General features: G+C 43.1%; 1 protein-coding gene across 9 annotated transcripts in view; it reads left to right on the top strand.

Moving 5' to 3' along the window:
- ABLIM1 (actin binding LIM protein 1) overlaps positions 1 to 25,057 on the top strand; it is a 282,485-nt gene that overhangs the window by 157,118 nt on the left and 100,310 nt on the right. For all 9 annotated transcript variants that reach the window (XM_064488467.1, XM_031461815.2, XM_064488466.1 and 6 more), the window contains exons 3-4: positions 4,382 to 4,565; positions 8,131 to 8,240. In XM_064488467.1, coding sequence (XP_064344537.1) covers positions 4,382 to 4,565; positions 8,131 to 8,240 — 294 coding nt within the window. The remainder of the gene's footprint in view (positions 1 to 4,381; positions 4,566 to 8,130; positions 8,241 to 25,057) is intronic.

The raw sequence follows: 25,057 nt of genomic DNA, 5'->3' as shown, positions 1-25,057 counted from the left end.
GAGTGTGTACCAAAGATTAATTCAGCTTACTGAGGAGTGAACCAGGAGGATCTAAAGCTAGTTCAAAGGAGAACCAAGGGAATGGGTTCAAAGGCACCTAAGAAAGAATGGGGGGGTAAGAAGGCAGGCTTACATATGAAACTGATCAGCAGTCAAGCAGGACAACAAACCTAGACAGAAATCATCTGCATATCTCCTGGATAAGAATCTACAAGTTACAGTGAACTTTCAAAGTCTAGGCTTCAATCAGTAGTTCAGAGCTTGTCAAACACAGATCCAGTGCCCTGGGTCACAAAATAATTCTGTGTCAGCTGTTAATACTCCAGCACGACACTAATAGAACCATCTTCTTTCCCTTACCTTGTTTACAAGTTTCAGATAATTTTCTTTGACATCTTACTATGAAAGTGAACTTCTGCTTATATGGACACCAAGAATAGTCAAGTTCATAGAGACAGAGTTGCCAGGGGCTGGGGGCAGGTGGGGAGAATGGGGAGTTACTGTTTTATGGGTACAGAGTTTCAGTTTTACAAGATGAAAAATGTTCTGTGGATGCGTCGTGGTGATGGTTGCACAACTACGGGAATGTACTTAAAGTCACTGAACTGTACACAAAAGTGGTTAAGATGGGCAATTTTATGTTATGTGTGTTTGAAAAAAATTAATTTTCAAAAGTGAGCTGACACATAGGTATGTAAAGAAAAAGTTAATAATTCTTCATCCTGCTGAGGTAACCTATTTAATAACCCTCTGTGTTAACTCATTTTTCCTTGTTCGTAAAAACATAAGTAGACTTTTTTTTCACTTTTTAAAAATTTTATTGATAAGATATATATAACATAGAATTTATCATTTTAACTATTTTTTTACCCTAAAGTTCTTGGAAGAGGAAGTTTATTTTTAAAGTTTATTTAAAGTTTATTCTAGGAAGAGCAACTTATTGAGAGATAAAACAGTTTTAAAATATACATATATGTACTCTTCATTGTTTCTAAGAATAGTTTAGAGCTTTAGCTTTTTAAACTTACATAGTTATCAAAGGAATAAAACCAACCACAAAATAAGAATCAACAGAATGCAGCAATCCATTTATAAAGGACAGTCAAATGTGCTTACACATATTAAAAAAAACCAATCATCTAAGTTGTAAATAATAAAAAAAAAAATAGGATTGTTAACATTCTTTGTGACCTATGCCCTTTTCACAGGCCTCTGGGTTGTAAATATGTTGATCTTATCCATTCTTTTCAACACCAGCTCCGCAGACTGGACACACAGCAATTTATTCAACTTTTGCTCTACTGATCCAAATTTCATTTGTTTCTGTGTTGTTTCTTTTTTTGCCAGTACAAACACTGTTATAATAAATCTGTTTTAACATGGAAGAGTGATGCTGAAGGCCAGGACCTTGACAACAAGAAGGCAGAAGAGGGAGTGGATCAAGGAAATGGTTTTAGGGGGGAAATGGATTGGATTTAGGGGCCAGTTGAAAATTTTGGTGTGAGAGTGGGGAGATGCATAGTTGATACCATTTTATTGAAAGAGGGATTAGAAGATGAATAACAGAAGGCTTTAGAAGAGATGATAGGAGCTGAGAGGGTAGGGTTTGTTTCGAAAATGCTGTGTTGGAGACAGGCATGCTGTCTGTGCCCAGCCTGGGGAAGATGTCACAGATAAAGGCATTGATTTGAGAATCCTTTGCACAAAAGTCAAAGTTGAAGCTATAAGAGTGGATGAGATCTGATCCCAGGGAGGCCTTATATTCTAGAGGAAGGAGGTGACATCCAGGGGAGTTACCTGAGTTCAAGGGTCTGGCCGAGGAGACTGAGAAGTTGTGGAGGAGGAAGGAATAGGTGAGTAAAGCCTGGAGAGGCAAAAGAGGGAAGAGTCTGAAATGATGTCCCAACTGGCCCTTCCTTAGGAAATGTAGTAGTGTTAAGTACTTTCAGGCCCGAGCAGTAGACTTTCCCTCTCACTGCTTGCTGTGTGTGCCCTCCAAGAACCTTGCCTCTGTCAGTGTTTTCTTCAAAGGCTGGTTTCCTGTGTGTAAACCACTGGTAACAATGGTATGGTTTGGTAAGCCAATTTGGGCCACTGCTTTGAATTTAAGGACTAAGCCAAATCAAATTGCAAAAGGGCACAGTTTGATTACAGTTCGGCATCTCTCAACAGGTAGTTACGAAATCATTTTTTAAAGCTGTATCAGGTTCAAACAAACTAAGACTTTATTATTAAAGGAGAGCACATGTTAGTTTCACAAAACCATGTGAACTAGAGAGGCTGCAGAGACACCCTAAGGAAGCAGTAAACACAGGATTTCTAAAACACTTAGAATTATATCTGAAACTCTCTCAACAACCTCTATTAGCATTAAGATTACCCTATTGCCACGAGATCTTTTTATAAAGGAGCTGTGAATTTTTAAGCCTACCCTTGGTGATTGGAGGAGAGACTAAAGGGATACTAGCAATCCAAATGCATGGTTTTGTCATCTCTCGTGGTTTTGAGAAATAACCAGTTTCGGAAGAGCAGTTGGATTGCTGGAACCACTTGATGCCCCCGAGGAGTGAAATCGGTGGGCATCTTGCCACGTTTGAGGCTGGATTTAGCTTAATTCAAAACTTGGTTCCAGTATTACTTTTGATACCATGGTTGGAGGTTCGTAACGACAAATCAAAAGAAGTTCATGATAAGGAGGATTCTTACCCATAAAGTGCTTTGTCATCTTGTGGGAAAATCAAAAATACTTAGAAAAATATGGAAGGAAAATCTCTGACATGTTCTGTGACCCTCAGAATTGTGTTTGTTGAAGTGGAAGGAATTTGCTGTTAGAGTGAGGTCAATCCATACTGGAGTCCCCTCAACCCACAGGACCCACTTGGTAAGGAAGAAGCAGGGGTGAGAACAGTGGGCACCCTGGCAGGTTAGGGAGGCAGCAGGTGGTGAATGAGCTCTTCTCCAGGTAATGTGGTCACGGTCGTATTTATAAGGTGGTCATTTTGAGGCATGATGGACTCAGGCCATCATCTTGGGTTACTTGATTGCAGATTGCAGAGAAGGAGGTCATAGCTGTGGAGTGTTGATTTCAACAAAGACAGATGAAGCTTTCCACAGTGGAAAGCTTCTTGTGGATCCAGTGTCACCTTGAATATCTTTAATAGTTTGCAGTTAGTCGAGACTACCACCTGAGGGTAGGGGAGTAAGATTCCAGCAGAATCTTATTGTGCTTAACACTAGTTCATCTAGATGCGTTCATGAGTCATGGGAACTTAGAGGAGCCCTGGACGTGTCCTAGTAGGTCTGTGTGAAAGCAACTTCGTGACTGAACTCACCTCGTCCCTAAGCGCTAAGTGCCTATTCCAGCGGCTTTCGAGAATAATCCAGAAGAATCCCAGATTCTTTGCCTCAGGCCCTTAATTGTATAGGAGTCATCCAGCCTTGGGAATAGAGAGGTTAAGATTGGAGATTTCCAGCTTCGGTGTTGTTTCCCAGTCATTTGGCAGTGGAAAAGCCTTCCTGTCAGGGGCTGCCTTTGGTTTTATTTTTGGACTAGTTGCTGTGTTCTGCTCTGGACTTGTCTGAACACATAGACCCGGCCCAAGCTGCTGGCACCCCAGGACGTGTTATTTTCACACCATCTCCATAATTCACAGCTCACAGTTTTGAAAAAGACGCCAAAATCCAGACACAGCAAAGCAGGCTCTTTTGCATGTCCTGAGGTCCTGAACGACGGTTTTATCTTGAACATATTCCCTTTTCTTTCCTCTTTTGCCTGTTCATTTCTCTCTCTCTCTCTCTCTCTCTCTCTGTAGCATATAAATAATGGGCTTATCCTATTTACCGCACAAAGAGAAAATTAAACATCTGACTTTTTTAGAACTGTGGCGAATTATTTCCAGAGTGTGAAAAAATAGACACTGGACATTTCTGCTCCTGCTTTTGGTACAGTGGGAATTTATTACTCAGCTCAGTACTGGTTTTGGCCTGAACCAAGCAGTTGAGTGGGCCAGCAGTGGGTACCTTTCCCAAATAGCACTGCCAGGGACCGTCTTGTTCTTATTTGAGACAGCATGAACCAAAGGTATCTTTCCATCAAAGACTGGTCATCTCTGAATCTTAGACATATCACAAAAGCTTTTGAGACCTAGCCAGTGGATTTTACTTGCATGAGATATTGCATAGCTCCCAAAGGGAAGGAAAACAAAATGGGAGGGAGGCAAGGGAGAACTCAGAGCCCAACAATAAATAGCTCTTTGTCCTAGTCCCCTCCCCGAACCCCAGACCGCTGAGATCATAGAGTAAGTTAGCAGCACGCAGTAGAAGGCACCACTGCCCAGCAGCTTGGCAGATGGTGACCAGATGTGAACTTGTCTGTCCACAGTGTGCGGCTGTGACCTGGCCCAGGGGGGCTTCTTCATCAAGAATGGGGAGTATCTCTGCACCCTGGACTACCAGAGGATGTACGGGACACGGTGCCACGGCTGTGGGGAGTTCGTAGAAGGAGAGGTGGTGACCGCCCTGGGCAAGACCTACCACCCCAACTGCTTCGCTTGTACGATCTGCAAGTAAGTGTGGCTCCTCCCAGCGCAGAAGCACCAGGCTCTGCTGTCAAAGCTCAGGATGTGCGCATTTGTCTTGAGTTGTACTTAGTCTTCAAATACTCTCTGATGCATCTTTAGATGTTTTTATTTTCCTCTCAGGCTTAGTCAAAAAGTAATTGCATTGGGAACCTGTATGTGATGTGCTCTAACTAAATAATGTGACTGATTTTAAGGGGCTCGAAACCATGTCTGAAAGCAGCTCTAGGTCTGGAAACATTTTGAGCAGTGGAAGCATTGGAGGAAATGGCATAAATACTTGGAAAGACGAAGCTTATTCAAAAAGTTTCGGGTGTGGGTGTGTAACATAGCCTTTGTTTGCTCCATAGACAGAGTGAGCAAACTGCCCAAGGGGCCAAGTCAGACCCAGTACCTGTTTCATAAATAAAGTTTTATTGGAACACAGCCATGCCCGTTTGTTTACATAGTGTCTGTGGCTGCTTGCAAGTGACGGTGGCTAGGTCGAGTGGTTGTGACAGAAACCTTGTGATCCACAAAGTCTAACAAAAATATTTACAATCTGATCTTTCAAGGGGAAAGTCTGCCCACCCCTCCTTTCTAGGCATCTCTCAGCCACCAAGGTTACATCTTTACCACACAAAGCAGCGTGGTTAAAATGATCGGTCAGAGAGAAGAAGGAAAGTGTGTGAAGGGCGAGCAGAGGGGTGTGGTGGCTGTGTTGTTGTGTTTTGAGAGCCACACATGATAGCATTTACGACGGTTTGATTCCTGGAATGAGGAGGCTCATCAGTGAAGGATCAGCTCCTTAACTGACCCGAACCCACTGGGCAGTCCCCTGCCTTTGGAGTGGTATTGATTGTGTGCGTGCCATTTCTGCCTTTGTAAAAACTGCCGGTTCAGAGGAGGTGTTTTGTTTTGTTTTTCAGCACTTCATATTTCTAGGCCAGAGAAATGTAAACTCTGGAAGGGTACATTTCATGTGATAAATTTACAAGATGATACTCATGGATAAATCATAATAAAATTTAGGTGAAATATTCATAATAAAATTATGTTAGCAACTGTTTTATAGCTATTAACTCATCTCTCAGTTATATATTAACTCATCTCTCAATTATATATTAAAAATTCTGGGTTAATGAGCTGAATTTTTTTTTGTATTTAATCAGAAGCAAAGTTTCCTCTTGACCTCTCCCTTTTCAGGCTGCAGTCCACAGCCTGGTTAAGACCCTGGGATGACATTCAGGAGACCCGAGTTCTAGTCTTGCTTCCTGGGCTGATTTGAGACCAAAGAACTAACTTTTTCAGGGCAATTGCTGAGTCTGTAAGATGCGAGGTTGTAAGTGGCTCCCCATACCTGGGTGGTCACTGGAATCCCCCAGGGAGGGCCTTTTTAAAAATACCCACTTTTACCCTTTCTTCCCCCAAACTCTCATGATGATTTAGTAGTTTCTAGAGGGTTACCAAGGATAATATGACTCAGCCCGGCTGGAAGGGCCTGGCCCAGGTAAACTCTGAGTCCTCCTGATCCTGGGCCTGAGAGATCATTGTTTAAAGTTGGAAACGACAAACACTTACTAGCTCTAGCCATGTCCCCAGACATTTGAGCCAGCAGAGAGGTGCTGACTACTGCTCTAATGCTGATGCTAATTCTCCCTGAATCGGAGGCCTCCTCTACAGTTTACAGATTGCATTCATCCAGAACTTAATTTAACCCTCTGAGCAATTCTGTGAAGTCCATCAGGAGTTAGTAGCCCTACTCGTGAGTGACTCTGAGATTCAGAGTTTAAGGCATTTCCCCGTCCAGTTCTCTTTCTATTATGACATTAATGCAAATAACAGAAGGACGTGGACCCATGTGGGCAGAGGATGTAGGGAAGGGGGAAATGCTGAAGAGGGCGGTTTTTATAATAAAACTCGAAATTCGGAAGAACTGGCCCCATGCTGAGAGCTGGACTCTGGCTTGTCCCATGGTAGATCCGGGTGGAATTTAAGTCTAAAAACACAAGTTTGATCAGAGGCAGGGCCCGGACGAGGGTGCGGCACTCATAGGGTGCACAGTCTGAAGGGATGCTCAGTCCCGTGTCGTGCAGCGCTCCTGAGAGCGAGGGCCTCCTCAAATGCTGCGCCCCAGGTGCCCAGCTGGCCTCACCTTAGTCCTCTCTCTGATCAGAGGCAAAGAACCTGTGCTCATTGTGTTTATGAACCCTTCACTCCCTGATGGCCTCCTTACAGAGCAGATTGGAGGCTGGTTCAGTTTTACTTAATGAGTGTGAGGCAATAAGTCCACTGACATCCACCAGAGTGTGACTTTGATTATTAAGACAGCAAGTTCTGAGATGGTGGACACCACCTGTAACTGCCTGTGGCTCCGTCTCCCTAGCTGGTCAATCCAGGCAACTCACTTAACCTCTCTGGGCCTTATCTGAGGAATGGAAAGGAACACAGCACCACGAGAGGAGAGATGACCACCTCAACTCAGCACTTCTAAAATTTGGCGGCATGAGAGTTTGAAACTTTCCTTGATGACTGGCACCAAGCACATTTTTGAAGTTGTTTTAAGTCCCAGTTTACTACCTATGCATGCCTTCGTTAGGCAGCCGAAAGGCAACTTGAAGGAGAGTCAGCAGCTGTGAAAGTAAAACTCACGTCAAGAAGCTTGAATTTGTTCTTAAGTAATTGCTTCTGACTCAGATGTGTGGGGATGTTTTGCTTGCGAGTTTTAAAGTTCGTAATTGAAAAATCACACATTTGAAAACTCAGGTTGATGATTATTGGCAAATTGACCAATTGTGAGTAAGCAGTCATGGAAACTGTCATATAGCTATTAATTAATGACTTTTTTTAAAAAGATTTCTGCCCACTGAACTCGGAAGAGAAGAAACATAACATACCTGCAAAAGGCAATTTTTTTTTTTTTGCATAGTGGACTGTCCTTGATGAATGTCTAGTGTGAAAGGAAATTGTCATCCTGAAAAGGAGCTAATATGAATTTTTAAACAGGTATTTGTAGCATTTTCGTATTTCTCTAAGTTGACGAGGGACTGGGTCCCTAGCACTGTGAGATATTCACTTCTTCCATTCAGATGTCCAGGACAAAGTCTAATTCAGCATAATTATCACATTAGGTCTAGGGAACTTAAAGAGTTAATGCTTGACCTTAACCAGTTCTCTTGGGGAGGGGCCTTACGCTTGAATAGGAATTTATGGCATTTAAAATGTTTCTTCATGAAAGCATTTCCATTTGTAAAATGGAAAATTTTACTGTGCACGCCCTGCCAGCTGACTTGTTGGAACATCCCTCCTCTAATGAGTGGAGGTAAATCGTTTCATTTTACTGTCTGGTTGCCCGTAGAAGCAATGAGTTCTCCTTTCTTCTCAAAATGAGGCACGTTTATTTGTCTGGACTGGATCCAGCTGGCTGGCTCAGTTAAGACTGCATTTCAGACGTTTTGGCTGGGGCTCCTCCAAGAACCAAATTGGCACCGGAGGGCAGCAATGCAGGAGGAGTGGGGGGAAAAGAAATGAAATTGCTGGAATAACCTTGAGGGCAATGTCGTTCTGTCTCCAGGCGCCCATTTCCACCCGGAGACCGAGTCACATTCAATGGGAGAGACTGCCTCTGCCAACTCTGTGCACAGCCGATGTCTTCCAGCCCTAAAGAAACCTCCTGCTCCAGCAGTAAGTGCCCCAGCCACCTGTCGACATGAATTCCTTCACACCTCAAAGGTAGCTTGGGCAGGTACCCTCCTTTTTGAGAAACTCTGGTAGCAGGAGCCAAGTGTAGTCCTCTCTAAGGCAATTTCAGTTCTAGAACCTGATGTGTGGAGAAGCCTTCACTAAAACCCATGCACTGAGAAGCGTCTCGTTTACTGAGAAAAGGCAAAAATAGAACTGGACCTCAAACTGTGCATTTTGATGGTAAACGAAGGAAAAAGAATTATTAAATGTTCCATCAGAAATGCCCCTCTCTAGTCATGGAGGTTAAGCTGTGAGAGCATCTGGTGGTGATGTGATTGATATCTCTGTGTGTTCAAAAAGCTATCCCCACTGTGCCTTGGACAAACATGGTGGTTTATACTTACCCTTACAGATAATTTTCTGAGTGCATACAACGTGCGTTGTTTGTTCACAGTGGAAACAGAGGTGTGAACAGAACATCCTTAGCATGGGATTTGTCATTGTTGATGCCAGGGGCTTGTCTGACCTGTAGGAATCCAAAGAAAACCAACTTTCCTCCAAATAAAAATAGTGACCAATTGCACTATTTCTTCTAGTAACTAACATTTGATAGGTCAGTTAATTCTGAAGTGAGAGGTACCAAGCACTAAGCAAGGAAGCTGTACCCCCATCTCTTTCCTGGGGCAGTGGGACGTGGACTAGAGGTTTGCCTCTTCTCCTGTGAATTTTGCTAGTCCTCGGGAGACCGGACACAGATGCCTGTAAGCCCTGCCAGTCTCAGCACATGAGAATGGGATAAGCTACTTCTGTTTGGAAGGAATTCTGTGTAATTTATAATGGTGATTCCAAATCTTCCTGCTAAAGTAGAATATTTATACCTGTTAAAAATAAGAATGTTATGACCAAAAACATTTCCATAGAAATTGGATTTTGACCATTGGGAGGAAAGAAGAAAATAAATGTATTAGTGCATCTTATTCAACATGCATGACCGGATCCTCAGCATGCGGATTTATATGCCCTCCTGGTAAATAAGAGCAACCTGGTAGGACAAAGGCTGCGAAACAGGGCATAATCCTAGACCCCTAGCAGAGTTTCAAGTTCTTCACTGTTCTTACCAACTCTGCTCCATGCAGGTCATTGGGAAGGTGGCCTGGGGTGTGAACAGACACCCCATCATTTACAAGGGCTTGCTCTGAAAGTACATTACCAAAAACTTTGAAGGAATTCTTCAGTCTAGTTAAGAAAGGATTTTATGAGTTCCCAGGATAGGATGGCAGCTGTAACAGAGGGTCCCATCCATAGGGCTGTAAGAAGAATGGCTGTGTCCTCAAATTCTATGGAGTCTTTACATATAACTGTCTTTCTTGGTAGGGAAATTGAGGTGCAGGAGTATACTCAAGGTCACACAAGCGACCCCGAAAATAAGGCAGGGATAGAGGCAGGTCTTCTGACTCCTGGTTTGGGGCTGTCTTTTTGTTTCCTCTAATACTCCTCATTGTTTGGTTTAAGAAAGAGAAGCTGGATATTTTTAAAGGCTTCCTGTCCATCTTGTGCATGCAGTTTGGGAAACTGTTTCCTAGCCACAGCTCCACCAGAATGGTTATTCCAATTTTTATTAAACATTTTTTGCTTTATATTTTCTATTTTATGCGACATAGTTGTTATGCACATAAAACAAATAAAAATTTTAAATGTAAAAATGTATCATACTCAAATTCATTACATTTCTAATACTCAATTTAACCATTACTGTTTATGTGCAAATTGTCAGACCAAATCAGATTTTCTCCCTGTTCCCAATGGATGAAGTCCCTTTCCTCTGTGCAACTGCTTTGGTCAGAACATTTTTATTTTCAACAAGTACTTGTCTATTTGGATAAGTACTCAAATAGCATTTCTGGGGCATGTGGGTGTAGGTGTCTGTCAAAAAGAGAGCTCTTATATATAGATACACACATGCAAAATATCCAGATGAGGCAGGCACACAAATATAAAAGCAAAGGAGTTTTCAACAAGTTTCTGAAATTCATTGCAACATAATTAGAAAACACTCGGTTGTTCTTTGTAATTCTTTAAGAATTGCCCTACACTTTTAAACTATCCTGATTTTGATTCTTATTAAAATTTTTTTAACTTGGCAAAGCTTCCAAAAAAAAAAAAACTCTTCTTTGATAATGCTCACAAAATCGATGAAATATATCAGAGAGCCAAGGTCCTCTTTTTCCTTTGAAATATTCTTTCAAAAACGAGTTTGCTGTTCTGTGAACTGAAATTTTATTTACGTTCTGTGGCCGGTGTTCCATAATCGCGGAATAGCAGGGGGCGACAGTGTGAGAGGGAGAGAGGTGAAGCATGGCCAGCAGAAGCCAAGTCAGCGATGCGCTGAGAACTGACACAAGATAGTCTCCCGTTTGAGTTTCCATAACAGAGATGCAGTTCCTATTTCAGCCGCTCAGGGGCGCCATGTCCGTCTTGCTCTGATTTAGGAAGAGCTCGCAGTGGGGTGCCTGTGATGTCTCGGGCTCTCTGCTTGGTGGTTCCTTCCACATTACAGTAATTCTTCCAACCTTTGTATCTGTTCTATTTTCTTTTTCAGACATTCACATAGTACTCACCATAATCGGGAGCTGGTCTACAAATTTTAACTCATTTAATCCTCATAACCACCCTATAGGTTGGTAATAAAACTATCACTTTCTCACAGATAAAGAAACAAAGGCCCATAGAGGTTAGATAATTTGCCCAGGGTTACACAGTGACAGAGCTGGGATACAAACCCAGGCTGTCTGGCTCCAGATGCCATGTTACTGTCCCTGATAGTTATTTTACAGTGTGACATCACTCTCTGATTTCCAAAGATGGGGTGCTGAGCCGTGGAGCTGTGACCTGACCTGTCTGTGGATTTACCTGAGGGTCTGCCTCCAACCGCTGTGTGCTTTCTATGTGCTACAGTTGCCTCCCTGGTGTAGCAAGATTTGGTGAACAGAAACCATCAGGAAGTTTATTCATAGAAACAAACTACTTCAGTTAAGGACTATTGCCCTGAATTAGTTAAAACTGTTGCTGCATCCAGTCTAACACAATTTGAATTCAATAAGCAACAAACATTATCTAACATGGAGATAATAGTAAACGTTACTCCACAGGATTGGGATGAACATTAATTGCGTTTGGATTGTCGTTTCTTGCACAGCTTCTGTCTATTTCAGGCATCTGAGCAGAAGTGGGCTGCTGTCTATTCCATTTCAAAGGGTGTCTGACTAGTGTCTGATTGCGTGTGGGTTTGGCAGATTGATGCGATGAACACCCACACACGTATATGTCCAAACCCGTCTTCCTCTCTTTACCCCGCTCTGTACAGCTTTGTCATTGTTCCCACTGCAATTGGAACTCCTACAGGTATCAGGGCAAATGCACTAGTTGGACTGAATTTAATCTCAGATAAATGCACAGGTTTTCAAGGGAAAGGAAGAATTTTTCAATTATTTTACTTTTCTATTTGGTGCAATAGCTTTTCATAGTTGCAGGATAATTTTTCTTTTATCTTTGTGTTCTCTCTCAAAAAAATCATTTGCACGTGAGTAGGACTTGTCTGCAGAGACACCTACAATAGGCGGAGTGGTGATGCTCTGACGCTGGCATCTGAATGCCTGGGTCAGGCTCTGGCTCAAGCCAGTCTCTTTTACCTCTCCAGCCTCCATTTCCCCTTCTGTAAAATGGGATGGCACTAGGTACTACCTTGTGGGATTAAATGAGTAACTAGATAAAAGTGCTAAATCCTAATAAAACAAAAACCTAGTGTTCAGGCATTGACTTCTAAATTTTCATGCAGGACAGTCTCCACTTTTTGTGACTCTGCTTTTTTCAATCTGCTGTTCCTGGTGGCTGTCTTCATCTACTCATTTGATGTTTTCCACCAATTTCTGAAACCAACGAAGGCAGGAACACCTGCAAGCATACAGCCTATGCATGGATTATTGGAGTTTGACTCCTGGTGATGTGTTTTATAGCAGGGTCTTTGAAATAGATCAGCCCCACTTTCTTGGGACACTTCCTTCCTGTAGGATAGGATGGCAGAGGGGGCTTGGAGGGCACGGCTGAAGAGTGTGGGTTCTGGACAGGCTGGTTTTTACACCAGTTCTACCATGTACAGGCTGTGTAGACTTGAGAACTCAATCTCTGCCTGCATTTCTTTGCCTATAAGATGGGAAAGAATAATGGTTCCTTTCTCATTGGGTTGTTATGAGGATTCATATAAGTAAAGTGCATAAGAGATTCAACGCCTAATGAACTTGTCTGTATGTTAACCATTATTCTTTAAGGAAGTTATGAGCCTGCAACTTGAGTTCAGAGATATTTAGAATCAGAAAGGAACAAAAGAAGAGGGCATCACATAGTGGTTTAGAATGTGGGCTCTGCATTTCAGAATGCCTGGGTTTGACTCCGAGTCCTACCTCTTCCTAGCCATGGACCTTGGGCAAGGTATTGGATGGCTCAGAACCTGAGTGCCCTCAACTGAAAATTGGAAAATAGCTACTTCTCAGGGTTATTAGGAGAATTCAATAAGATACTACTAACGTGGCAGGACAGTCTAAATGTGGGGAGGGTCCTTGTAAAAACAGCACAAGTGGAACCCAAACTGAACAAAGGCTTGTTCTTCCACATCCTGAGAAGAGAAGCTGCAACAATTGTTGGGGGGCAGGTCTTGGGACGCCTCAAGGAGTTTGACAACGTGGAGTTCAGTTGAAGCCAGAGGACAACCAGAGGAAAACAGTGTTCCAGCAAGATTCGTGTGGAAATGGCAATTGTGGAGTGCAAAATCAGGGATTCAGCGTCAATGACCAGGGCCGGGAAACCGTTGATTGTGTGGGTACTAGTAACGGCTGTGAGAAAAGATGAAAAAGATGGAAGAAAATATCATATTAGAGAGAGATGGGTGTCATTCATTCATCCAGTGAACATTACTTTGAGCACCTACTGCGTTCCAGGCACAATCAAATTCTTTCTTACACAGTTAATATAGTATGTTACTATGATACATTTGTCACAACTGGTACATAACCTGTTGAAATTTAATTGTTTAAATTAAAGGTAATGAACTAATTAAAGATAAGGACCCACCGTCTTCCTCCCTTTTACAAGGTCTATCATGTAAAGCCCTAGATAAACATTCTGGAAATTGAATCAAAGCCATCTCTGTCTCTGAACAGGGCTAGTAACAGCCTTCTCTTTTTAAAGGGGTTGAAGTGTTCACTGTAAAACGATACAAATGTTACAGAAAAGGGCAAAGAAGGAGATTAAAATCACCTGAAATCCCATCATAGTGAGGTCACCTCCATTAACATTTTGGTGGACATTCTGGTGGATTTGGCTTTAAGTGCCATAGACCTGTGTAAAATTTCACGTAATTCTTCCCATAGCGTTTTGGTCACGTGTCTTCTCATCCAAAAATCGTTTGTTCTTATGAGTGCCACACAAAAGGCTGAGAGCCTTGAATTGGCTCGGGCCCCTCGGCTGCAGAGCCAGCTTTCGTGTGTCTTGACGAAAGCTGTGCTTTGCGTTCCTGTTGTAGCAGTTACTAGTACACCGTCCTGCGAGTTCTTTATATGTTTATCTCTCCAAACAGACTGTGACTACTTAATAGCAAGGACTGAGTTTTTTGTTTGTTTGTTTGTGTTTGTTTTGGGGTTTGTTTTGGTCCCTGTGAATAGCACTGTGCACACAGCAAGTGCACGAATGTTCATTTATTATGTAAATTGATGCCCTCCCAGGAGAGCCTTTGGGGGAGTAAATCTCATCTCCCATGTCCAAAATGTCAAGTTCTCACTGCTGCTTGAATGAAGATAGTTTTTGTGGTTTTGTAAAATTATACAGGTACAGCTTGAGTGCGTGGGGAGGGTGGCAATCTGAGATATTTGCATATTTAAATTTTTATTTTTTCATTTCTAAGTTTTTCCCCTTATTTAATAAAAGGAGATGGAGTTATTGTGTCAGATAATTTTGTTGATGATGGCATTACAAGGGGTTTTTTTGGTTTTTTTTTTAAGTAGAAGTGTCAGGGAATGGCTTTCCCTAACTTTGAGTGGAAGGTTGGAGGGAAGTCTCACCTCTCTAGGCATTTAGGGTGCCAGCCCCTGACTGGTCTGGAGGGACAGGGGTTTAATCACTGGCCTGGTGATTCCAGTATTACTCTACTGGATATGGATTGGAGTGTTGAGAGAGTTTGAAATTTACATAGCAGCCAGAGGTTCATTGCAGAGAGACAAGGTATATTGCAGAAAGGAACAATAATAGTTAAATTTTTCCAACTGAACTCTGTTACAATTATGAGTCAGACATAAAGATCCCAGAATGACATAGCTTTTCACTTAACTGGGACCTGGATTATCTCAGTTGCAAGAAAGGAAGAAAAGTTCTTGCTTTGTAGGAAATGGGTACAACTCAGAGGCAAAAAATGAAAATGGGTCCAAAAAGTGTTTCACTGGATGGAAAGTTAATGGCACTTTGTTATCTGCTGTTTTCATTTTACTGGATATGCCTTGTATGTAATAAGACCCACACCTTCTAACAACTTATCAGTAAAACTAGAATTTTAACGATTGGAAGAGCAGTCATTTCCCAGTTTAATTGTTCAGCAGCAGTTACCATTTAGCTGCATAGAGGACTGCTGTGTGTACCTATAGTTGTGAATGCCTATAGACTGTCCCCGGAAGGATATTGCGAAATTGCTCTCAGTACTCGCCTTCAGCATGAAGGGAGGGGTGGCTGGGAGACAGGGAAGGAAAGGGATTATTTTTACTGTATGAAAAAAAATGTTTAGCATGTGTATACGTTACCTATTTAAAACCAAAGTACATCAAAAGTAAAACGTTAATTTAAAAAGTTAAGATAAAAGGCCCATTCTGGACTGAAGTCTCCCCGAGTTCGCCCTTGCTGTGACCTTCAGCCGTGTGTGTATTAAGTGACTGGTCACATGATGAAAGCACTGAAACTGACATTCTACCCTTTCTTTTCTTTCTTCTGTCTTTGGGATGGAGTAAACGAGCTGATGTTTGCTAATGAGGACTGCGTCTGAGAAACTGACTTACATACAGCTCAAGTATGATTTCCTCTTTGGCAAGAGGCCCTGGGTGACCATAGCTAGTTAAAGATTCATCATAAAAGTCTTCACCGGGTTAAAGTTGACAACTAAATTAGGGAAATCAGTGGAAAGACAAACCTTCTCAGTACAGGCTTTTTTTAAAATTGAAATTCACATGACATAAAATTAACCATTTTAAAGTGAACATTTAAGTACATTCACAACATTGTCCAGCCACCATCTCTACCTATTTCCAAAACATTTTCATTACCCCAGAAGAAAAGAACCCCATATCCATTAGTTACTCCCTATTCACCCCTTCTCCCAGCCCTAGAAACTGCCAATTTGCTTTCTGTTTCTAGGTATTTACCTATTCTGGACATTTCCTATACATGGAATTGTACATATGTGGCCTCTTGTTTCTGGCTTCTTCCATTCTTAGCATAATGTTTTCAAGGTTCATCCAAGTTGTATAGTGTTTATCAGTGCTCTTTTTTATGGCTGAATAATATTTCATCATACAGCTAGACCCCAATTTATTTATCCATTCATCTGTTAATGGACATTTAGATCATTCCCACCTTTTGGCTGTTGTGATTAGTGCTGCTGTGAGCATGCATGTATGAGTATTTGAGTCTGTGTTTTTAATTCATTTGGGTCTTGGTACAATTTTGAGAAGTGTTTGCAAAGGGCTATCCCAAATCTCAAGAGCAGCAGCTGCCAATTGTCTGAATCTCCCCAGGAAGCTGTTGGGCTGGTGTCCACTCGTGCTCACAGTGTGGCAGGCTTTGGCCTGGGCCCCACTGAATGGCCCCAGATGATTGCAGGTAGGAGCCCTCATCTGGGGCACCTTTCTCTCTTCCTCCCTTGTTTGCTCCCTTCCCACTCTTCCTTTCTCTTTTCTACCCCCTTTCCTCCTCCATTTTTGGCCATAACTTGAGTAGAAGACAACTTGGTCATTGTTCAACCTGCCGGTAGCAGTTTGACCGCCAAGTTTCCAAACCTGTCCAAGAAAGTTTATCAACAGTGCTGAGGCCTCAGACTTTGAGCTTCGGACACATTAACTCTGTCCTCCTGCAGAAATGCGTTTGACAGTTGCCGTGTTGAGGGGTGGCTAGGGAATCGTACCATGTTTACAAAGCATGTCTGCATTATGCACTGGAAGCAGCAAGAACTGCTCCAAGCCCACAGAGAAGTCCTGGTAGAGTCATGAGCTAGGTGACTGGTCACTTGCCTTCTCCGGGGGGAGGGCCCAGGGTGAGAACTCCCCGCCCACTGAAGCTATGGCCTGAACTTTTTACCCAGGCAGGTTAGAAATCCATATCCTTGGGGCTACCCTATGACCACAGCCTTTCCTGACAGTATCCCTTGATTGGATAGTGCTTGATATTGTTTTCACAACTTCTCAACTTCCTCTTGCTTTCCTGGTGGCATTTATAGTCAAAAGAGAATCCTGCCTTTGATCTCGGGTGAATCCCTGTGATGTTCGTACCATCAGGAATGATGCTGAGCACCCACATGGGACACATGGAGACTGGCAGTGCAGGGGAAGGGCCTGAAAGGCAGCGAGCCTCCGAGTCCTGTTCTCCCCGAGCTGGGCTTTTGAAATTGTTAGCTGGGAATTTTGAAGTTGTGATTGTTCTTATTAGGGCAATGGTTTATTCCATACATTTAACCCCATTTTTAGTTATAGTTCTGATACACACACACACACACACACACAGAGTTCTCTTCGATAGGGCCTTAAACTTAAAAATTGGAGCAGGTAACAAAATAGTATTAGTGGTTTATGCTAATATTTTTAATTTCCCATCAGAGAGTCTCCATTACATCCCCAAGAAATACAGACATGTTATTATTTTATGAGTTGTCCAGGGAAACAGAAGAGTGGCTGTTCAAGAGATTTTTATTCAAGGCAGTGGACACTGTCTTTAACCTGATGTTAGAGTTCTCCCCTTATAATCAGTTTTCAGTATCCTTTCCAAAGTACATGTTCTGTTCCATAAACGTGTGTTCTCCAATATCTGGCATCCTTACTGTGTCTAAAGCACTCCTGTCATCCCTGCCCCACGCAGGCCGTGAGGAACGCAGCCTCCATCAGAATCAGCTACTGAGTCTGGTCCCAAGTGCCATGCGTGTTTATGGGCCATCCAAAGCATTCTCCAAAAGTAATTAGCAGAGATTCTCAGACTCTCAGTTCTAATGCTTTTGGGGTGCAGGTCTGGACTGATACCAAGTCCATGACAGACTGCCTTCTATTTCTTTGATGCTCACCCATCATGGCTAGCAGCATTAGCCATGAGATTTCCTGCTTAATAAATTCATAATTAATTAATGGAGAAGAAAGGCAAACAATCTAGCTCCTTTTCATAAGATTTCCCATTCAGATCCTGGTTATGAAGATGAGAAAAAGCACACCCAATACTAACTAAAGGAGAGGGCTTCTTGACCTGGAGAGTCTGTAACATTCCTGTCAGAACTCTGTGAGCACTGGCTCAAGGGTTAGAATTGGAAGTCTCAAATGTGTCAATGGCCTGTATTTATAAAAATTATGACCCAAGTAACTGAAATTCCGTAAGTATATATGATACACACTTTATAAGGAGGAAAAACAGGATGTGTTGCCAAATATTAGATAATGGAGATCTTGGAAAATGGCTGTCGCTGGGCTTGCCTTCAAGTTTCCTGATGAGGCTGATCGTCTGTTGCTGTTACGGCCCATGGATGCTTATTTGTTGTGCTGTATTGTTTTCCAAAGGCAACAGGAAACTTCACTTAAAATAGCAGGTCAGAGGCTTCTCTGGCTTGTGATGTTTCCATCATGGTCATCAGGACAGCAAAGGGGGCAACTGATCTAAGCAGGGACGTGGGTGACGGTGCAACGTCTGGTTCAAGGGTACACAGTCAGGCAGCACGTAACCTTTAAAAACAATCCTGCATCATTTTTAGTGAATTAGAGATGTAAATAATTTAGAGCCTTGAAACCCCTTTTGCCAGAGGGCAGCAAATACTCTGCACCTGCACGAATGTTCTGCTTCCCCGCTCCCCACACCCCGACCCCCAACCATTATTTGTCTTGTGACCGCATATATTGCTTTTGGGCAAATGACAGCATAGAATTTCTTAAGTTAAAAAGTACTTTTAAAAGCGAATTCTTGGAAAGTGCTCAGCCTAACACGTTTGCAGGTTCACGTTCTGTTTTGCCCTCTATCTGCCCTTTCTTGTGGTGACCTCATACCCATGGTATTTGCCATGACACACTAGAAAAGAAAGTGGCCGACTCAAGTCAGTGACGCGACATGGACTGTGGCCAGTCAATATTTGTCAGCTCATAGATGTCTGGTTGGAACCTGACGACACTGAGCAGCCCAGATAAAGATGAACGGTCAGCATTCAGCAACATCCTCTTGCCAGGTGGACGTTCTTATCACCACTAAATGACGCGGCTTTTTGGTCAAGGAAAGGCTTCCGGATACCCAAACCAGGCCAGTAACATAGGTGCGTGCGGTCAGTTCAAGCATGACAACAGGTGGCAATTGACATTTAGGCCCTAGGGAGGGATGAGAGCCCTAGCAAACTGGAAATATCTGTCCCGTATAAAGTGGAGCAGCCACTACGTGCCTGCTACACTTACTCCCATGAAGGAATCCACGTGCCAGAGGCTGATCGGACATGTTGAAAGTGTGTGTCAAAGGCAGCTTGTTAACCTCACAGAATCTGACCTGTGTTTAGGTCACTTGCCTCCTGTCTCCTCTTTCTCTCTCCTTTGGATGGAACAGCTGTTCTTTGGCATTCTGTATTCCTGTTTATCACTCAAGGTCACGGGAAAGCCACATCCTGTAGGAATCATTGAATGAAAAGATACAAGGTCATTTCAATTTAGGATTCAAGTTAGGCAAACCCTGGAAATTAAATTTGGTTTTTGTTTGTTTTCCTCAAAGCTCCTTACATTGACTCCTGGCCAGGGATGAAGCTACTCGAGTTAACAGTCTATTAAAAGGACACCACTTGAATATTTCAGAGGGTCTCCAAAGTCTTATCCGACTTTCTATTAATAACAACCTCAATCTGAAGTGATTTTGTGTCTGTTTATTTTTCATCCACTTTTATGGTCATGAACTTACGTGCTAATCTTTGTGGATGAATTGTAGTTTCTTTTTTAATTATTATTTTTAAAAAACGGTTCCAGGAAAAGCTTGAATTTTCTGGAACTTATATGGGCAACAGTTTCAATACTGAAACTTGATTTTTTTTTTCCTCCATGGCCATTTTATCACATCTCAGTATCTCAGCAAGCATCAATTAAGTGAGTAAAGTCTCTGTCTCGTCCCTCTTACAATTTACATTATTTTCATGATAATTCTCTGTACACTCTTTATCCTCAAGCGAACCTCATGCTCCAGTTCCATGAAGGCTGCTTTTGCCCAGTGACAGCACACAATTAGTAATTAGGGGAACAGACGCGTGGTTGGAGGTTTAAACTCAGAAGGGCCCTCTAAGCTGTAAAGGCCTGGGTTCACGTTCAAGTGCACTTGAGAACACAAGATTTCCACTCTGTGGTCAGTGGGGCATCGTTTATCTCTGTGACCTTGTGCAAAGCTTCGGCCCACCCTGGGCCTTTCCTTTCCTGTGTGTAAAAGGAAGCATTTGTATTAAAATTCTTCTATGTCCCTCTGGCTCTCAAATGTTCTGTGACCTGTGAAATATGGATAATCACTGTCCTTCCAGGCTAGCGGGACCCCTAAGGGAGGACTGAGATAAAGTATGCAAGATCTTTTAAAAGATTAATAGTAACAACAGTAATAATAATGTTAACCAGATGACGATGATGATGGAAGCAGAAAAGCCAAATGCCTTTTCCAGTGGCGGACAGTGGGCCTTGGTTATTTGTTAAGGGGAAGATGAAGCATCGGTTTTATGAGCACATTGCAGGTGTGAAGGTGCACACTGACGGTTGACGGTGTGCCGGTCACTCCTGCTCAGTGACAATTACTTTCCAGCCTCACAGCAGCCTAGAAGGGAGGAACTGTTGGTCTTCCCATTTTACAAGTGAAGAAGTGGAAGCCCAGCATTTCCTAGCTTGCCCAAAGTCCCATGGGTCCGTGTCGGAGCTGGAATTTGACTCCAGGTCTCTTTACCCCTGAGGTCCTTAATCTGTGTGAGTTGCGCAGACGGTGTATGGAATGGGCCAAAACATGCGTGGACAAAAGAAAAAGAGTCTTACTTTTTTTCCTGTTGCTATTTTTATTACCGTCTGTCAGAGCTCCCTTTCTCACCCTTAATCATATCTTAGGCAGGTCCGTAGCTTTTTGGTCACTTTCGGCTCTTAAACATTCAGTACAGCTGAAAACTTTATTCTCACTTCCATTTCAGAGTTGCACCTTTCCCCAGCTCAGGTCAGACCCAAATAGGAGTAAGGTGCTCAGCCTCTTCTGCTCCTCCTTTACCTCCTTCCTGTCCTGCTTGTGGCTGCTTGGGAGTCTGGGCAGAGAGGAGGGGAATTGAGGTAGAAGGCGCAAGGTGTTGTAGCTGACATGGTCATGCTTCTCTGTCTGCTAACACCAGCTGGAGACTCTTTTTAAAAAAAAAAAAATAGGGCTATTCTGAGTATCTTGAAAAAGTGTACAATTTCTGGCTAACCTGTTTCAGCAAACCCCCTCCTTCCTCCTTCCTCCTCAGCCTCGGGTCCTGCTCCTCATAGCCTCTGACTAATGAAGTCCCCCCACCCCAGCCCCATCCCCGGCAGGCACTTTCTCAGATAGGTTCATTTGGGATGCTTGGGTGTGGATACCAGCTGCCAGACACAAGCGCATCCCCAGTGAGCCACACGGTGGCAGCGCACAACTCTCCCACTTCGGTTTCCATAGCCTGCCATCAAGAGGGGCTCCAGCCCACTGCCTGCCTTCCACATCTAGATTCAGCAGATGCCAGACTTTTTGTTCATGCAACGCTACCAAGCTCCAGGACAATCCAGTCAATTTGACCCAAGAGCTCTAACATCAAGCTTCTCTTGGCTCCTGCGGCAGCTCCAGGGTCTGAGCGTCCCCACTCAGTAAACATCTAGGTGGGGAGCAGGAGGCTGGTCTCCCCTTCTCTGGGGGTCCTCTAATCCCTCTCACAGCAGAGGGGAGGGAACACCCCACCCCTCCTGTGCGGACAGCTCCCTGCCCTCTCTCCTCTGTGCCTTTTGGAATTTCTGCTTTCAGAGGCAGGGAGGTAGTAGGGTTGATAGTCGTCAGGGAGATTCTGTCTTTTGCTAAGTCTGGCAAGGATATGCCTCACAGCCTGCTCTGGGTGATGGAATATTTGTCACCACTGTTTTCAGCTCTAAGACTATAGCCAAACATTTCAAGACACTCAGAAAAGTCCCATTCCATATTCTAGAAGCCTTGGTCACAGATGGGTAGTCGCTGATTGGCAGCATCCACCTCCGTTGGTGGTTCTGGGCATGTCTGAACCTGGGAAGGTGGGGATGCTTGGGGACCCAGCTATCATGCAGTTCTCTTTTCTATAGCTCCATTCCTCAGCCTTCTGCTCCAGAGAGCCATCTTCGCAGAGTAAGACATCATTTTGGCTCTTCCTCTTCCCAAATGGGAAATTCTAGGAAGGCAGAAATAGTTCTCAAGGAGTACATAGGTATCCAGGCTGACAGGACCTTCAGGGCAGCCTAAGTGATGACATCTTTCTGCACTTGGGAACACTGGTTTCCTTCCTGAGAGCCATTTGTCACCTTCTTCAACTTAAATACTTTTGTAGCCCAGGTGTCCATGACCCTATGCCAAAAAAAGAAAAAAAAAAAGATACATTAAAAGAAACAGACAGGATTTCTATTCTCAAGGATATTTATTGCCTTTAAACAAAGCAATAAAAATCTGGAAACAGGTGTGTACTTGGATGTTACTTTAACTTGGATGTAGTAGCCAAATCCCTGCTTTTCTCTTGGCTCCTGGTGCCAAGAAGCAAAGGCTTGGGGCAGAGTGTTTAAGGTGGTTTCGCATTTGGTCATGGCGTGTCCTTGATAGAATACCAGCGAGTTGCTGGAGGGTTTGATTTCCTTGAGACCGCTCCATATTCACCTATTTCTGACTTTGGCAATAATTCCAGTGCCAATTACCAGCTTTCTATATTTACCAGCAGCTGCTTCAGTGATGTGGAAACAATTTTCTCAACAGCTGAAAACCATGAAGATAGAGACGAGGACATTTTGTTCTTTATTAAAGAGCCTAGTTGGAACGAGCATGGGAGGCACGCACCAGCGGCACGAATCTTCTTATCTCTGCATCTTTCCCACTTTCCCCAGCGTGACATCAGGCTTAAGGAGAAAAGACGGTTTTGTCCAGAGAGGAATGAACGGGTAGCCTCTGTGGAATAATACACTTTGAATCAGCTGACGTGGACCAGTACTCTTCCTTTCCAGGAGGCGGTCCTCATTGATTTGCTTGATTTATGTCTTAAGGTTTGAGATGGAGGCTCTCCCCCAGCCTCTGCTTCCAGCCCAGTTTCACCAGCTGGCTGGCTCTAGGCACTCACAGGCAGTGACTGCTTCTCCATGAAACATGATCAAGATCAGTTGCAGAACATCTGCCTTCCGTGGGACACTGTGGGACACTGCAGGGCGTGGACCATCCGAGAGGTACAGGACACCACCTGAGAGGTCAGAGGCTCCCAGACTTCATGACTGTGAAGGATAAGATAGGTTGCGGAGGATAAAGACTGAACACCATGTGCCACGTCTGTAAAGCCCTCACACGGTGCCTGCCTCACCAAAGTCCTCGGTGCAGAATGATCAGAGGTTGTTATTGTGCTCAAATTGTGTCTCAGCTGCTGTTAGAGCTTCGGGGTATCTGGGCATTAACATGCTTGTAAAAAGGGCAAGAGAGAGTCAAGAAACCTGGTCCCAGGAGTCCCAGCTCGACCCCTACCCAGGAAAGGGGGAACCACATGGAGTGCCCAGCAGGTACCTAGCGTTCTAAGCACTGTACGAAGCACTTCACAGTGCAGCTTCTCTTCTTCCTCATAGCAGCCTAAGAAGTGGCTCACATTTCACAGAGAAGAAACAAGGATTCAGAGACAGCAACTTTTCCAAGTCTTCCTGATTGTAAAGCCTGCTCTCTCATCATCCCCCTGCCTTCCATCACCCTAGCCCCCACTGCTGTGCAGAGGAGGCTCCAAACAGTTCTTCCGACCTTCCTGAGCCCGACTGTCTTCAGTTGTAGAATTGAAAAACCATCTCTAAAGTTTATTTTCTGCTTAAAAAAACTCTTATCAACCAGCATCTTCCATATTATTTTAAATCTTCACTGCCATCTAGTGGGCATGATCTAATGAGAAGAATGAAGAAAATACTCCATGCAACTTGATTTTAAAACTGCCAGTTCATCTTAAATCAGTATTGTGCTCCTAACCTTTAAAATCTGCATTTATGCACAAGTATTGTGGCCTTCCATTTTTATGTTTATAGTAAACTACCAAATGTGCAATCACCTTGGTAAGATTTTTGGTGAGATGCTGGGAATCTTTTAAACCCCAGCTTTTAAAGAAAAATGTGTAATGCTGTAATGACCGTATAATACACACTCAGCTTATAATGGGCTCTGCTTAAAGAAGTTCTAATCTGCAATATTCATAACTTGTACAGCAGATGTATTTTTAACTTTAAATATTTATTTTCTCAGCTTTTTTTATACTGTCATGATTTTAAAAATTAGCTTAAAATGAGCTTATATTATGCATACTGCTTTACAGCTTGCTTTTTTTTTTTTTCAGCTCAAATCTATTTTGGGTATCTTTCCATGCCAGCACACAAATCTACCTCGTTCTTTTTAACAGTATGTAGTGTAAGCCCCAGACTTGAACAAGCAAGTTCTTAATGTTCTTAGATGGCATCACCTAACGCATGTCTGGGAAAACCTAGGGCACAGCCCCCCAACTTCCTAATGCTGGAGAGTCCTGCCGCTGACCATGGTGTTTGTGAGCTGGCTTCTCAGAGGTTTGCTTCCATTCCCAAATAAAGAATGAGCTGCTTCATACACATCTACACACACACACACACACACACACACAATTCCATTATTGACTCTAATTAATGTAGCCAGTTCCTCATTAGTGTCCACATAGGCTATTTTCGGTTTTATTACTACAAAAATGCTGTAGGGGATGAATGAACATATTCTTTGGGGATTACACACACACAGACACACAGACACACACACATGCACATTCTTTTGCAAATTTCTTTGTGGAATAAAATCTTAGACATGAAATTGCTGAATCTAAGGGTACGTAAGTACCCAGAGACCAAAGATCACCAGAAACATACCTGTAGTCAAAAAAAAAAAAAAAAAAAAAGTCAAGTGTACTTAAACTGTGGCAAGGGAGAAAGCCAGAATTGTGAGCCATCTCAAGATGACATTTGGAGAGACTTTTCTAGGATCTGGGCTTGTGCTGGGAGTGTGAGGGAGGATTTGAGGGAGCAGGAGCAGTCTGGGTTGCGTGTTGTCAAGAAGCAAGAGCAAGTCAGCGATCGGGCATCTTAACAAGTTTTTCTAGAAAAAGAGAGAATTAAAGTTGGTCTAGAAATGTCATTATTAGTACAAGATTAGCAGTCACGGATCTGGGCAGAAGAGGTGACTGTTTAATCAATTTGTGTTCCGAGAGGCCTTGTCTGCACATTTCTTTATTCTATGAGTTTTTTATGATCCATTGGGGACATCATGGGCAACCTGCCGGCAGT

This window comes from Camelus dromedarius, chromosome 8 (assembly GCF_036321535.1).
Source record: "Camelus dromedarius isolate mCamDro1 chromosome 8, mCamDro1.pat, whole genome shotgun sequence".
Taxonomy (NCBI): Eukaryota; Metazoa; Chordata; class Mammalia; order Artiodactyla; family Camelidae; genus Camelus; species Camelus dromedarius.
Note: the sequence above shows the minus strand (reverse complement) of the source record. Positions and strands in the feature narration are given on the sequence as shown.